General features: G+C 33.8%; 1 protein-coding gene across 4 annotated transcripts in view; it reads right to left on the bottom strand.

Annotated features, from left to right (window-relative positions):
- Positions 1 to 15,549, bottom strand: part of ZNF385D (zinc finger protein 385D) — a 1,020,336-nt gene that overhangs the window by 108,721 nt on the left and 896,066 nt on the right. For 3 of the 4 annotated variants that reach the window (XM_052000991.1, XM_052000993.1, XM_052000994.1), the window contains 2 exons: positions 9,024 to 9,068; positions 2,756 to 2,918 (listed from right to left, as the gene is read on the bottom strand). In XM_052000991.1, the coding sequence (XP_051856951.1) occupies positions 2,756 to 2,918; positions 9,024 to 9,068 (208 nt within the window). The remainder of the gene's footprint in view (positions 1 to 2,755; positions 2,919 to 9,023; positions 9,069 to 15,549) is intronic. The other variant, XM_052000992.1, reaches the window with a different exon arrangement.

The raw sequence follows: 15,549 nt of genomic DNA, 5'->3' as shown, positions 1-15,549 counted from the left end.
AAATGATACGTTAATTTAATCAACATTGTCCTGGATTTTCTCAGTTTTGTTAGACATTTCCCAATTATATTTTAATCTGGTTCCTGGTAGCATTTAGGAATTTTACTTGTTGGCAGGCCAAGGCTTGACACCTCTATCCTAAAATACTTCATGATCCAGAATTCATTCTCCTTATCCATTCCCCTCAAAATGCCCATACCCTTATTCCAATTGATCTTTACACTTAGGAGTGAAGAAATCAGATTAAAATAAATTGTATTTAGATAAGAATGATAGATTTTTTCCTGTGTGACTCATTCAGAGGAATTTATATTTTAAAAGAGGATGCTAATCAACCCACAGGAATTTTGGGTGACAAGAATATAGATATAGGTGTACAAGGAAGTCAAGGATGAAAATACTTATATAGAACAGGAAAGCCTTCCTGTTACTTGTCATATTATGTATTTCATTTATCCTTGTCACTTTGTTCAAGGAATGGGCCAGTCACTATTCTGTTTTACACTTGTATCTGGACTTCAGGGCAAACAGTATGACCTGCCATTAGACAACTATAAGCCTGAGAACCCAGCACTGACTGTGTTTCAAATCCCAAACTTTTTCATATCTGCAAACTAGTTCCCAGGATACCTCATTCTAGTTTGTCTAAATCATCCAAGAATTTTGAGTAAAACTTCAGACTGGCTATCTGCTCCCTACTTCCCCAAATAAGGAAGATACTGGAAGTAAAAAAAGACACTACATTTAGATCAAGAGAAGCCCATTTAGAATCTAGGTTTACCTGTTTTTTGTTTGTGTGCCCTTGAACAAATTACATCCTAAGCTTCTGTTACCTCATTTGCAAAATGATCTCAAAATAAATCCCATGACATTTTAAGTCTGTTTTTAGCTCCTGTAATTCCCTAGTGGGTAGCTCTTACCTTATCCCCTTGGATAACAGAGTTTTAGACCATGACTCACTAGATAGTCACAGCTCCAGATCTCTACTTTCCCAGTTTCTTGCCTAAAGATCATTTAACCTTACTCACAGAACCTGTTGTAGGCAAGGGCACTTCTAATCTCCAGTTCCAGATAGCTCTCTTATGTGTAGATATAACAAATGTTATAATACCTCAGAAGCTAGGATAAGATCTGGGTAACGGAACTGCTAATGAATTCCCAGGGCTAATTAATGTTTTTCCATACGTGTTTAGTCTTCTGTTCTTTTAACAATTATCTGCTTGCAATTTTGATCTTGTTCACTGTGCCCAGTTCACTGGCCCTAAATGGCAGAGGACATAGGAGAGCTTTTTGTTTATTTGTTTTTGCTTTGTTTTTGAAGTGCAGAGGGATACTTTTGGTTTTTGTTTTACTTTTCGCCTCAGAGAACAGAACTCCAGTAGAGTTTACAAGAATAGATTTGAAATCTCTTCTAATTCTATCCATCATTCTCCAGATAATAATATTAAGATCCAAAGAGATCCCCTAAACACCTTGTAGTGTATGTGTTATGTGTTGCCCAAGAGATAAATTCAAGGGCAAGATATTATGTGGATGTTTATAAGTCTACACACACACACACACACACACACACACACACACACACACACATACACATATAGTGAGAGAGAGGGAGAGAGAGGAAGAGAGGCAAAGATAGAGGGAGAAGGAGAGAGATAGGAAGAGGGAGAGAATGATGACACAGCCACACATTACAGCAAAAATTTTGTCCATCTCAAGTGGTCATGGCCACTTTATCTTTCCAAAGAAAGTTGAATAAAAGAGCAATCCATCCTGGGCAAGGAATTGTCTTAAATAGTAATGGGAGACTTTCTTAATATTTATTCTCTGTTTGTATATACTTTTATAACACAACTAAGATATAACTTCAGAAGCACAACCAGAGGCCTTTATCAGGATAATATAATTACCAGATCATAAATTTTAGTTTTCCTCTCAACTTTCAGGTGGTGTCATGATGTTTAAAATATCTGTTTAGGCAGATCCCATTGGATTTACCTGATGCTCATTAGGCTTTTATTTGCAAGAATTGTTCTAACTGACAATTTAATGCCTGTTACTTCAGCTCAAAGACTCTGTTAAGAAGAGTAATTAGCATCAATAACACTTACCTGTATATGTAAAGTACAGGCTATGCACCCATAATAAGTAAAGAATCACAACATAGGTACTTTAAACAATGAAGTGAGTGGAATTGATGAGACAAAGACTATCCCTAATGAGGTCTTTATTGAAGGTTCCTTCATAAAATGAAGATGGAAAGTCTGGGAGAGAATTTATCATGAAATCAAATTGTATATCAATCATTGTAAAGAGTTAAGTGCTGCCTTCAAACTGCAAACCAAATCCTGGGTCCCACAGAATGCTTAACTGTATCAATCCAGGAAACCTAGATTTCATCATTTACAAGCACTGAATCTCTCAAAAGTCAAAACCCCTTTCAAATATGGAAAACTTACAATGTACTACCTGGGAACTATTTGAAGAGGAAAGGCGTGGGGAAGGGAATTCACCACTGAACAGAAAAATGACTCTAATCCCTTTCAAATATGGAAAACCCACATTGTATCCGGGAATTATCTGAACCTCTCAGGAATGGTGAAAAGGAAAGGAACAGGGAAGGAATTCACCTGGACATAAAAATGGCTCCAGAGTGATGTTGGCGTGGTGAGAACAGAACCCAACAGAGCAGGGAGATGTGAAAACGCAACCCCCAGAACGGAAACAATGACAACAACAAAGATTATCTCATAACCTGTTTTGTCAGAGCTGGTATTGATGGCATTGGTAGTGATGGAGGTGAAGGTAGTCTTTGCGCTGTCCTTGGCAGGTACAGATTTCTGTTTATTTTTCATGGCTTCCAGTGCTTTGAGCTTCTTGGCATGTTTAGTGCCTTTGTAGTGGGCCGCAGCCTGGCTCTACAAAGGAGAACAAAATGAACCATGCAATCAGGCTCATTTCTAAACTGGCATTCTCTGTATTAGTACAAATACAGATGACCTTTCAATAATGGGTACCATCCATGCTCTTCCTGACAATGATCAAATGGCTAACATGCTTCAGAATGATGCCGGAATATGAACAGAGTTGGGGGCATAAGAATCCCAAAGCAGAAAGGATCAAATTGGATAAAACCTAAAAAAATAAAATCTTGACACATCACTGAATATTTTTTGGTGGTGTAAAGAATTTCACTTTGGCACATTGGAATGCTGCCTTCATTCTACCATATTGCTTGTCTCCCTAAGATTTAAACAAGGAGACTAATGAATTGTCCATCTGGCCCATTTGCTCAAAACCGTGTCCAATGCAATCACTGAATGTATTACTAACAGGAGTTGCCAAAACTGTTTATGTGTAGGAGCTCATAACTAACAAGGGAAGGGGCTACTCTACAGATACATAGTGGGGTGAGAGAGTTTAGGAGGAAATATGGTGCCTACATTCTAATATTTGGGAAAGCTGTTCAACTTTCTGGCTTTAAAAGGAAGGGTCAGTTTATCCTGCTCCCGCCCGAAGGAAGCCAGTAAAATTCAAGACTAAGGACATTCTTTCAAATCATGAACCTCAGAGACTCTGACCTATTGCCAAGAGCTCCCAATGTGTTCTGACTAGCAAGTGAAACTGATGGTAGCAGTGTCTTTTACCAATGCTTCTGCAGAGATTTTCCCATTCTTTAGACTTTTTCAATAATACATGTATTTCCCTTTTAATTTGTTAATATAAGTATATGTTAGGAGGGCTTAAAAAAATAAATCCTTCTTTTCATCCTACTTTTCTCCCATTCTTTAAAGAAGATCAAGAACATAGAGCTAGGAGTATAGGTTGGAATGATAGGCTACACTAAAGATTGTTTGGGTCCCTTTCTATAATGAGATGTTGAAATATCTGAAATTCTTAAACCTTCACATTCTACAAATCAATATCTAATGGAGAAATATTTCCCCAAGAATTGAGGAACCTAAGTATGGGAGCCTGTGATATACCATTAAGTAAATAGTATCACTTTTTTTTGTAGAAGATATAATTCTCTTTTAAAATGTATTTTATTCTTCTCCTTTCTATTACTTCTTCTTTCTCCACTACACTCATTCTTTCTTGAAGGCCAAGAGAAAAACTAACTTTGTACAAGGCTTGAAATAGAAATGATTGAGACAAATCAGCTGTTAGGACTGAACAGATCACAAAACCCTACTGATGATGAAAAAGGCCATTGTGCCCTACCATTTTGAAATCTCAATGATCACTGAACATTCATGAGAAAGTAAATGCTTATCAGCATCTCTATTATCTTGTACAGAGTAGAGTTTAATGTTGAATTGAATTGAGCTAGTAGTAGGGAAAATTAGTAAAAAATAATGACCCAATTTTAAGGAGTGAGTTTTAAAATTAAAATCTATGCTAATAAACATTCAGAAATCACTCTTTTTATCTAGCTACTGGAAAAGTGTATTTAGTAATTTTAAAATGTATTAATCAATTTTAAAATTTATTAATTTATTTAAGGTGCATCATTCTGACTGGCTAAAACATGAGATTTTAAAATATAAGTACCAGGTACCCTTATTGAAAGAACACTGGACAGTGAAGTTATTTATTAGAAACAACTTAAACAGATAGCACAGTCATGCATCATTTACACATTTTCAAGGACACATAACACTGAGACATACTAAAAGCCAAAAACAAGAAGTTAAGAGATGCTACAGTTAAAGAAACAATGTCATATTAGCATGATCATGTGATATAAAGTATTTCCATTGGATATAATTTTTTTTTGTCATTCCCACCAAGTAATAAACATTTACTTCAATGTTATTCTTTTAAAATATATATATTTTTTGAAATTGGATGTCTCTGTCCCACCAACACTGAAAGTAGAGTATCCATTTACAAGCCTGATCCCACTATTGGTAAGCATATTTATTCTGATCTGCTCTGTTTCTACCCTATGGCTGGTTTACCCTTTTTTGAGCAGCCTGGTGCTCCTCACTCTTAGGAGTTAACCATATTTTTGCTAGATTTAGTTCAGATATGCGATTACATTTAGCTTTATAGAGCTCAGAAGTTCTAAGCTTAAGCAACCCACCAACCTTGTTATCTCTGATAGTAGGGATAAAGATTTATACAAGCATTTGTCACCATGCCTCATTGGTCAAGTTTTTATTTTATTTTATTCTGAACTTAAAAAAAAAAAAAGAATTCTATTACTTGATAGAATAGAGAGGAATTGCATGTGTACCTGTAAATCTATTATTTCTAATAGAAATAGAAATTTATACTGTTTTTAAATATATAATAAATATATCTTGTAACTTTTTTCCTTTCTTCTCCCCCCACCCCCGCCATTGTAGAAATGGCTACCAATAGACACAAATATGGATATCTATATCTATATCTGAGTGTGTATGTGTGAGTGTATATAAAATCATTCTGTACATACTTCTATTTAGCAGTTCTTTCTCTAGATGTGTCTTCCTTCATATATCCTTTGTAGTTTATTTGGATATTTATAATAGTAAAAATGACTTAGTTACTCTAAGTTGTGATTTTTTAAAGTTTGTTTTCAAACTAGTCAAGCTTTTCAAGGGTAATTATATTAATTCAATTAAATTATTTGATAACTAAAAGTGTTTTATAAGCCATATTTTCATCTTTAAAAACTTAAGCACCACCCACTCCATTTTCCCCCTGTCTCCAGTGGAGAAATGTGAACTTTTCAGCATTCTAAGAAGAAGGGGTGATGATAGAGACTGAAAAGTAATTTAATCAATATGGAAAAATCCTGTTTGGGATCTAATTTACTCATTTAAATTAGTACATTATAACATACAAATAAGAAAGACATAGCATGAATTCATATGTGAAATGATACAATGAGATTTCTGTTAATATCTTTATTGGATAATTAGAAGGTACAGTGAATAGAGGACAAAGCTAGGAGTCAGAAAGAGCTGAATTCAAATCTGACCTCAGATACTTACTAGCTATGTGATCTTGGGCAAGCACTTAACCCTATTTGCCTTAGTTATCTTATCTGTAAAATGAGCTGGAGAAGGAAATGAAAAGTCCCTAGAGGATCTTTGCCAAGAAATCCCAAATAGGGTCATAGAGGACTAGACATGACTAAGAGTAACTTCCTAGGCTTCCAAGTGATATAGTCAAATTTCAGACATCTTACCATCTTTAAATTTTTCAACTCTCCACCTCCTCCATGACAGCCATACTTTAAAATTCCTTTCAAGGAATAGGTATGAATTTATCTCTAGTGGATCTAGGGAGTAAGCTAGTTTATAAATAAAATGAATAGAGAAAACCTAGTTCTAAAATGATGGTCCTAAGTAAGTTCTCACCTTCCTGAGCTGTGAACTCAAAAATTAAATTGGAGAACATCAATTGAAGTGTGCCCTCAAAGAAATTGTCCAATGAAACTCAAGAAGGTCATTGTGGATTCAATTAAGGAATCAGTGTGATTGAGAATGCAGGAACAGAATTGAAGAGAATGCTAAGTACTGATCCCATAAATCTGTTTAACAACAATGGCAAACAACCCAGATCTTGTAGACTTCTAGTCTAGCTTTATTTTACTTGAATATTTCAATTATAGAGAGCTATGATTTCCACAGTGACAGCCTTCGCTATATCATCTGACATAGGCTGCTTTCCTTTTAATACCTTAGTATTTTTTTTTTTTTTTTAGTAATCTGCATTTCAAAATCATTATGTGGTATCCAATCTGACATTGAGTTTTTGCATATGCAACTGAACTGATACTTTTAGGAAAGTCCTCCACTGGCTCTGATCACAAAGACTTTCCTTCTGCAAGAAATCTTTCCTATACACCCTCTCCCCTACCTGTCTTCTTTCTGAGATTACTTTCTGTTTTACATATATTTATCTAATATATACCTAGTTGTCTGTTGCCTTCCCCATTAGAATTGGAGCTATTTGAGGGCAAACATTGTGCAATTATCTTTGTTTTCCTAGAACTTATCATTTGCTTATTTCCCAACTTATTTCAGAACTACTAGAGCCTACTAGAATTCATATTCTACTGGCCTAGTTATTGAAAATCTGGGGCCATTTTTTCCCTAAGGAACTGGGCAGGAACATTAGTAGAGTATTACCCCCAAACCAGTGATGTCACTATCAGGGGCAAATAGGATTTTATCTCAAAGTTTCAACATAAGGGCAGAGTACTTCTCCTTTTGGGAGAAAGTTCTCTAAAGTGACTTCCTCCTCCCTAGCTCATTTCTTGACTCTCTATAACCCTCGTAACCACACAGCATTACTGGCACCCAATAATCCTTCCTCTGAGCTTTTCTTATTCTTTAACTACCAGTCCGTGGAACTGAATTACCCATTCACTCGAGTCAGACTGTTGTCTATATCATAGCCAGCTTTTCCTACTAGTGCATTTGCCCCAGATGGAAAACAGCTAACCTAGCTTATACCAATAGTTCACTTGTATTATCCAAATAGTTGTTTCAGTTCTCTAAGTAACCTGGTTTAAGAAGTCATAGGTCATGCTTTGATGAGTAGAATTGCATGTGATAAAGATTCTGATGAACTCACTGTAAAATTTCAGAAGGAGAGATCAAGAAATATCATCTCATGTCCTTCAAGATCATCTGAACAAGCCACAATGAATTAGATAGACTAAATCTTTCAATCACATCTGATCCTGCTGTGGCCATAAAAAAAAAAAAAAAAAAAAGTCTCAGCCCAAGTATGACTCCTGCTGTCAAGTTATAAAAACAATAACTCAGGAGAAGCATCTCCCCTGGTTTAAACAATTTTTACGTTTTGGGGAAGACAGAAGGAACCAAAGTGGAATGTCACTGGTCCATGTTTCCAAGGATCATTTCCTGTGCTTTATTAACCAGTTTTCATTTCAAGGTCTTCCTGGAAAGCTGGGAACCATTCCATAAAAGTGTATGTGTGTGTGTGTGTCCATTTAGAAATTTATACTCTTAGATCCATGTGTATGCATATATCTGCATGTATATTTTAAAGGAAAAGAGAGTGGGGAACCTTCTGAGCTATTAAAATGAATTTTAGGGCTTCCTGTTCTGAAAAAAAAAAAAAAAAACAAACTAATACCTAATCAAATGGCTGCAGTAATTACATCATGATTATAAGAATAGAATAAAAAAGAATTTAATGTTTTCAACCCAAAGAAAATAAGTCAGTGAATAAGAAAAAGTCACTCTAACTGACCTTAAGTTTCAAATGAAAATATAAAGCAAAACAAATAGCAGCTGCAAAGGCAAGGAACAACACTGCATTTTCTCATAAACCCCTGTGAAATATGAGTCTTCCACAATTTCCCTTTAGGTCATGTGTCAATAGTCTAATCTGATTTTTAATATCTTGAATATTGGCTGCAATTTTTTAGGAAATAACTCTAGTTTAAGCAAATTGGAACTCAAACTCAACTAAAGGTTAAATATATCCATCTAGAATCTTTGTCCTTGTCTTTCAAATCAAGAATTTCTTTCTGAATCACTACTATCTAGTGGGGCCATCTACAATATTTTAAAATCATAGTACAGTTTTGATTAAGTTCTGTATGTGATGTTTTGAGGACCTTTTAAAAATAGAATTACAGGATACTCATAGCATTTCTGATATTAATTTGTTTGATTGTAATGTGAATACAAAATTAAAAAGGTAATGATTGCTGGTGATATCATACAAATTGACCGAAGTAAAAAACAACAGTACATGAAGACAAAAATCAGACAGCAAGCAATTGAAGGTAGATATATGACCACTTCTTTTTCTTCTAGAAATATTATGATGGAATACATTGGTTGAAAATAGGATTATATCTAGAAATTATCCTTCAACAAAAAAGTTTGAGGTGGGGCTAATTTCACTATAAACAATTTATATTAGTCAAAATGTAAGCATTTTATATATAAAATGAATGTTATATTTATCCATCATATACTATAAGTATAGGCCACATATGAATTATATTAGTTAAAGATTAGAATCTCACAAAATATAAGAATTACCTCTCTTAGTGTGAGTTGGTATTCATTGGTATTCTTTGGGAGATTCTGGGGAGGAAATGAAACTGATGAAACATGATACTGTATTCAGGAAACCTCAACTAGTTTAAAAAAAACAAACTTACTATATATTATACTTTAAGAAATACAGAGAATAATGCCCAAATATTTTTTAAAACATCTTCCTTTCACCCCATTTTTCTTCAAGCTTGTACCAGGGACAGGATATCTGTATGTTTTTTTTTTTTCCCCACTAATATGTTTTATTTTTTAAAATAGGCTTTATTTCCAATTCACTTAACAAAATAGAGTATCTTAATTCACAAACACATTTTTTGGTACCTGAAGATTTTTAGGTCCACAAATTACTTCAAACTAAATTTGAAATTATAATTTTTGTGATCCTAAGTAATTTAGAGCTATAATCCTAAGCAGATTTACTAGTTTCCCTTAGGAACAATTAAACATATTTCATAAATGTGTTTGTGAACCCACTTATGGGGAGGGTCCATGAAATTTCATGGTTAAAGAAGAAGACTGATCATTTTTTATTATTATGAAAGGATTATGATACTCTTCATCATCTTATTTTTAAATTTAAGATAAGACTTCAACAAACCAATTGTTCTGTTTACCTGTTATGGTATTCCATTACTTATGAATGAGATGTGATAAACTCGAAATGGGGAAGGAATAGTACAAAAGAAGATAACCAATATTTCATCCACACCATATAAAATTTACCAGAGCTGAAGGGCATCTAATCCATTAACTGCAGCTGCATGAACCTGATTCCGAGGCATATAGACTTTTGTTCTTTCTATTCAAAATTGGGTGCCTCCTTAAAGCTTATAAAAGGAACCTTATCTGGCAGATAAGTTAATTTGAAGTTCCATTCTCATAAACAAAGCAATATCTTTTTTTTTTCTTTTTGTTCCTATCCCACCCCATTCAGTAAAAGAAATTCAAATATTTAGAGTACCATAGTTTTAAGTAACTTGCCTTCACTGGTAAAAGCTTTAACATTTTAAACCCATGGATCTGGGTTAAGCAAAGGGAAACAGTCATGAATCCGATAAGTTAATTACCCTTTTCACATTTTGCATCCTGCTATAGCACAACCCATGCATAATAACCTGTTTCAGCTTGGGAAGCCAGCATGTAATTAGATGACCCAAGAGTGATGAAAACTGGAAACTTTCACCAATTTCAGCTATTCCTCATGGCAAATAACATTCAATTAAGAGTGATCTTTCCAAGACCAATGATGGGCGATTCATTTTGGATATGTCTTTGTTTGCCTGAGGACATTAAATGCATGGACTCAAGAAAAAAATCTACCTCTCACCAACTAATAAACATTTATTAAGAACCAACAATGAAATAAAGAACAGAGACTTTCAACAAATACAAATGTTACTAGGTTCAAAAAATGATGCAACCCATGGTTTCTGCCAAGCAAAAAGATAATCTGAATATTTCTTTTAAAACAGATATTTCCAAATTTGACAGTGCAAAATATTAAGACTTCCCTACTGAGCTTGCCCCAGCTGGATAGGAGCAAGCATGGGTACTCACCTGCCCAAAGCAACTCTGACCACCTATATATTCCAGAGTGCCCCGTGATGAAACACAGAAGGTGGCTTCTGTGCATTGATAAAGTGAGGGAACTTGAGTGATTGAGACAGGCTAATTGGAGTGTTTTCACCTGGTCCTTGTTGCCAAGGAAACCTGTGATATTGAAGTACCTTCCAAACAGCTGTCCCATTGAGAACTAGATTGGGGAACTCTGATTGGGACATAAATTTATTTTAAAAAATAAGAAAAGAAAAACTGGAAAGTTGGTTTTGGAAAAGTGTGACTGAGTGATAACTAACAAAAAGAACAAAAACAACTATGAATTGATTTGCTTTGGGAAAGTTTGGTCAGTAAAAGAAACAAAGTTGTTTTAAATTCCAGAGATTCTATCAAAAAAGCATTTATTTAATACCAACCAGGTTTGTTAGCTGTGTTAGGGGATAGGGATACAAAAATAAAAATTAAACAATGCCTGTACTAAATGATCTTATATTACTAATACATACAAGAGACAGAATTCTTGAGGTCTCATTATTCACTCTGTTTGGTCCTATAGAAATAATAATAAAAGTGGTGGTCTTAATAAATGGTGTAATTATGTGTAAGGAATTTATCCTCTCATGTCCTTGATCTCATTTTCCACAAAATGGGACAAGTAATAAATCCTCACTGAACTCCATGATTGCTCCTATTAAGCAATAGAATGTAAACTCCTTAAGAACAGGCAATATTATCTTTCTATTATTGTGTTCCTACCATCAATACTACTCTTGGCATATGATATTTGTTTAATAAATGCCTGTTGAACTGAATTGAGGGGAAAATCCAAATACTGCTTCCATAGTAATACTCTCCTAAATTTAAAGCTCCTTTGGGAATGCCTTTGTTAGTGGAAAAAAATGTTATTTTTTATCATTCCTATTAGTGCATGTAATGATTTCTGGGATCACCTATGAAATCAGAATGTGTATTGAGCTCAATTTTACTCTATGGCATTTCTTGGCAGTTCTCTTTGGTTTGTCAAAACTACTTCGGGGATTTTTTTTTTTTTTAAATGGCTTTTAAAGCATCTGACAAACACAAACCATTGTTTTGGTGCTTTGATGAAGCTTATCATTAAAAGCAAATGGTTCTACTTACAGAAAGGAGCTTGCTTTAAGTCAAATTTGTCAAAGGAATAATATGGAGGTTTATTTTTTTAAATTTTAATAAATAATAGAATTTTCTTTGGAAAGCAGGAAAATAATGACATTCTTATAACTGTATTTTAAAATGCATTATTTTAAAAATGCCAGTTCATAAATATTGAAGAGCTCTATTAGCACGTATATAAGGAATTGGTTTTACAAAAAAAAAAAAATACTTCTCTTAGGCCACAAGTACAACATAAACTATAAATTACTGCTTCAGGTCAGATCTATAAAATATTTTTCTTAAAGATTCAGGCACAACTAAATATGTTTTCCAACCACTAGAATATGGATGTATGGTAGCCAGTACCTATAATCAGTGTAACAAATGGATTGGAAACCCAATAGAAATCAACAACATGACATAGGGGCTTGAAAAAACTAAAGCAAGCCCTGACTATAGTGGCAGATTTACCAGGATGAAAAATTTTCTTCTTCCCTTAACTCATTCCTGGTCAGACAACAGTTGAAATGTTATATTCAGTTCTGAGATTCACATTCTAGGAAATTATCAAGTGGAAGCCCAGGGGACAGTAGGTAGAAAATTTTCACTGGAAAAACTAGAACCTTCTTCTTTAAAAATTACTTCCTACAAAGTCTGTATAAGTAGTCTATTTATTTATACTTTGTCATTCCCAATAGAACTTAAATGCCTTGTGGGCAGAGAATGGTTTTGCCTATCATTTTATCCACAAAAATTAGAATAAAGCCATACATAATCTTTTGAATTGACTGACTGATAGACTTGATGCATTGTGGCTTCCAAGAATGAGTGAAAGGAATAGGAGATACTTAGTTTGTAGAAGGGAAGATTGGGGGCTGTCAAGTGGGAAAAAATATATATGCTTTTAAAATTTGAATTCATTTTTTTTCTTGAACCCATGTCATAGAAGTATCAATAGGTAAAAGTTTTAGAGAGCCAGACCTTGAAATTAGAAAAATATTTCCTAACAATTTTAGTGGTTGCACAGTTGAATTATATTGCTTCCTTGTGTAATAAGTGTGCCATTATTAGAAGTCTTCAAGCAAAGGACAGAAGACTACTTATCAAGGACGTTGTGAAGTTTACAGCTCAAGTATAACTAAGATTTAATATCCTTTCAAATTCTGACAGCCTATGATTCTATGAAGGCAACATTTTATCCAGGAATTGATGAAGAAAAGTCTATTTATTCCTTTTCTAGTTATTAACAAAATACAGGCATATTCCAGAAACTTTGCATTTCCTCATATAAGTGAATACAAATTGATACAGCCAAGTGAAAACAAAACATTTAAAAAATGTGAAATATTAGCCAAGGTGGAATTGACATAAAAGAGAACATCATTTTTAAAAAGACTTGGCCTAAATATTTCCCCTCCTTCTTATTGCTAGCAATGGTATTAATGATAAAATACTGTGTGAATATGCTTGCGACCAACTAGTCAAAAAGTGTTTCTTTTTTTAACTTCAAAATATTTTTGTTAAACCTTTTTTATGAGGAAAATAAATCACCCCTCTTAGCCAGTACTATCACATTAAATTACATTGATTGTTCTCACCTTAAATAAAACATTTGAAATTGTCTCATACTCCATACTCATCAAATCACTTAGAAGTATGTAAGACAGAGAGGTCAAGGCTAAAAACAAAGTAATAACAAAGGATGACTTTTTAAAAACTATACTATTTATAGAAGCATTTTTATGTTGATAAAGAACAAAAAACAAAGTAGGTGCCCTTCAACTGAAGAACACCTGTGTAAGTCGTAGTATATGAAGGCAATGGAATATTGTGTTGTAAAAGTGAATGTGAGAAGCACCATAGAATCATGGTTAGAACACTAAATAAATTCAGAAGAAACTAGGCTCAATTCTACCTTAAATATTTGTTACTTATATGTCTGGCATTGTGCCTCAGTTTCTTTATTTGATAAATAGTGGAATGTGTGAGTAGATAAATGTATCCTAAGATCCTTTGCAGTTATGAATCTATTATCATGTGGGGGGGAAATGAACACAGAAAAGCATGAGAAGAATTATGATCTGAGGAAAGTGAAGTAATTGTAATAAAAAAAACAATATATGCAACAACAATACAAACAGAAAGAACAACAATGTAATCAAAATAAATATTGCAAAATTATAATTGTTGGGTTTGACTCCAAAGAAAATATGAGAGGAAGTACTTCCTTCTCACTTCTTTGCAAAGGTGAAGATGATGTAGAAGACTGCGTACCATGTAATATTTTTTTAAATATGGTCTTAATTTTGTGGAACTGTTTTTTCCTTCTCTTTATTATTTATTATAAGAATAGCTTTCTGCAAGGGACAAGAAGAAATAAGATACTATTTTTCTAGAAACAAGACACTTAATCCAAAAGAAATCAGCAAAATATTTCAGAAAAAAAAAAAAACATTGGCAACTAAAAAACAATTATTTATTCTTTTTCAATGTGCCAAAACAAAATTATATTTGGTCAGCTCCATGGCGGAGTAACCAAAATCCATAATTTTAGTGATTTTGTGACATAATACCTTTCATTGGTCTAAATTATCATCCATAATGTCCATTCATCTCAGTCATTCATCAAGTATTTAAGTAACAATTTTGTGTCAGGTAGTATGTTAAGGTAAAAGGTAGGAGGTGTGTGAAGAGAAAAGAAGCAAAGAGATGAGGAGAGAAAAGAAGAGAAAAGGACAGAAGAGGAAAGGAGAAGAGCAGAAGAAAACTAAAAACACAATGTTTCCTCTCTGGGAGTACAGATTTAAAGGGAAATACAAAAATATAAATATCTAGATCCATTGAAAGTATTTGCATCTGATTTTAAAACTAAGAGGTATGAGCAGTTGAGGGATTAGAAAAGATTCACAGAAGGGGGGCTTTTAGTTAAATCCTGAAGAAACCCAGGGTAACCAAGCAACAGAGATAATGGACAGAGAATCCAGGATGGAAGTCAGCTAGCTAGTACAAAGGGAGAAGGACTGATGGAAACAAGGAACCAACAAGGAGCACAGTATAGTTGGATAGTAGAGTACAGGAATACTCTATTGTATTCAGTACATTGAATTGTACTATTTAGAGTACAGAGTTATTGAGTTCTGAGGGTTCAAAGCTATTCAGGGTTTGATGCCAGAACACCTTGGCAAAACAAATATTACAATAAAGCAAATCACATGATTTTTTTTAGTTTCCTAGTAAATATAAAAGTTATATTTATACTATCATGTCTTTTAAGTGTACAGTGGTATTTTGTCTAAAAAATGTACATACCCTAATTTAAAATACTTTATTGCTGAAAAAAAATTGCTAACCATCATCTGCACTTCCAATGAAATATTATCTTTCCTCTGGTGGAGGGTCTTGCTTCACTGTTGATGGCTTCTGGTTGATCAGGGTGATGGTTCTGGAAGATTGGGTTGTCTATGGAAATTTCTTGAAATAACACAACAATGAAGTTTATCACACTGAGTGACTCTTCATTTTGTTTGAACACTTAAAGGTCATTGTAAGGTTATTAAATGGCCTACTTCAAAATTGTTGTGTAATAGGAAACGGGAAAGCCCAAGGAGAGAGAGAAAAACTGAGAAATAGCAGGTGGGTGAAGCAGTCAAAACATGCCCAACATTTATTGATTAAGTTTTCCATTTTATATGGGCATATTTTGTGGCAATCCCCAAAACAATGACAATAGTAGCATCAAAGATCACTGATCACAGATCATAATAATAGACAAAATAATAATGAACAAATTTGAAATATTGTGAGGATTACCAAAATC

This window comes from Antechinus flavipes, chromosome 5 (genome assembly GCF_016432865.1).
Source record: "Antechinus flavipes isolate AdamAnt ecotype Samford, QLD, Australia chromosome 5, AdamAnt_v2, whole genome shotgun sequence".
Lineage (NCBI taxonomy): Eukaryota > Metazoa > Chordata > Mammalia > Dasyuromorphia > Dasyuridae > Antechinus > Antechinus flavipes.
Note: the sequence above shows the minus strand (reverse complement) of the source record. Positions and strands in the feature narration are given on the sequence as shown.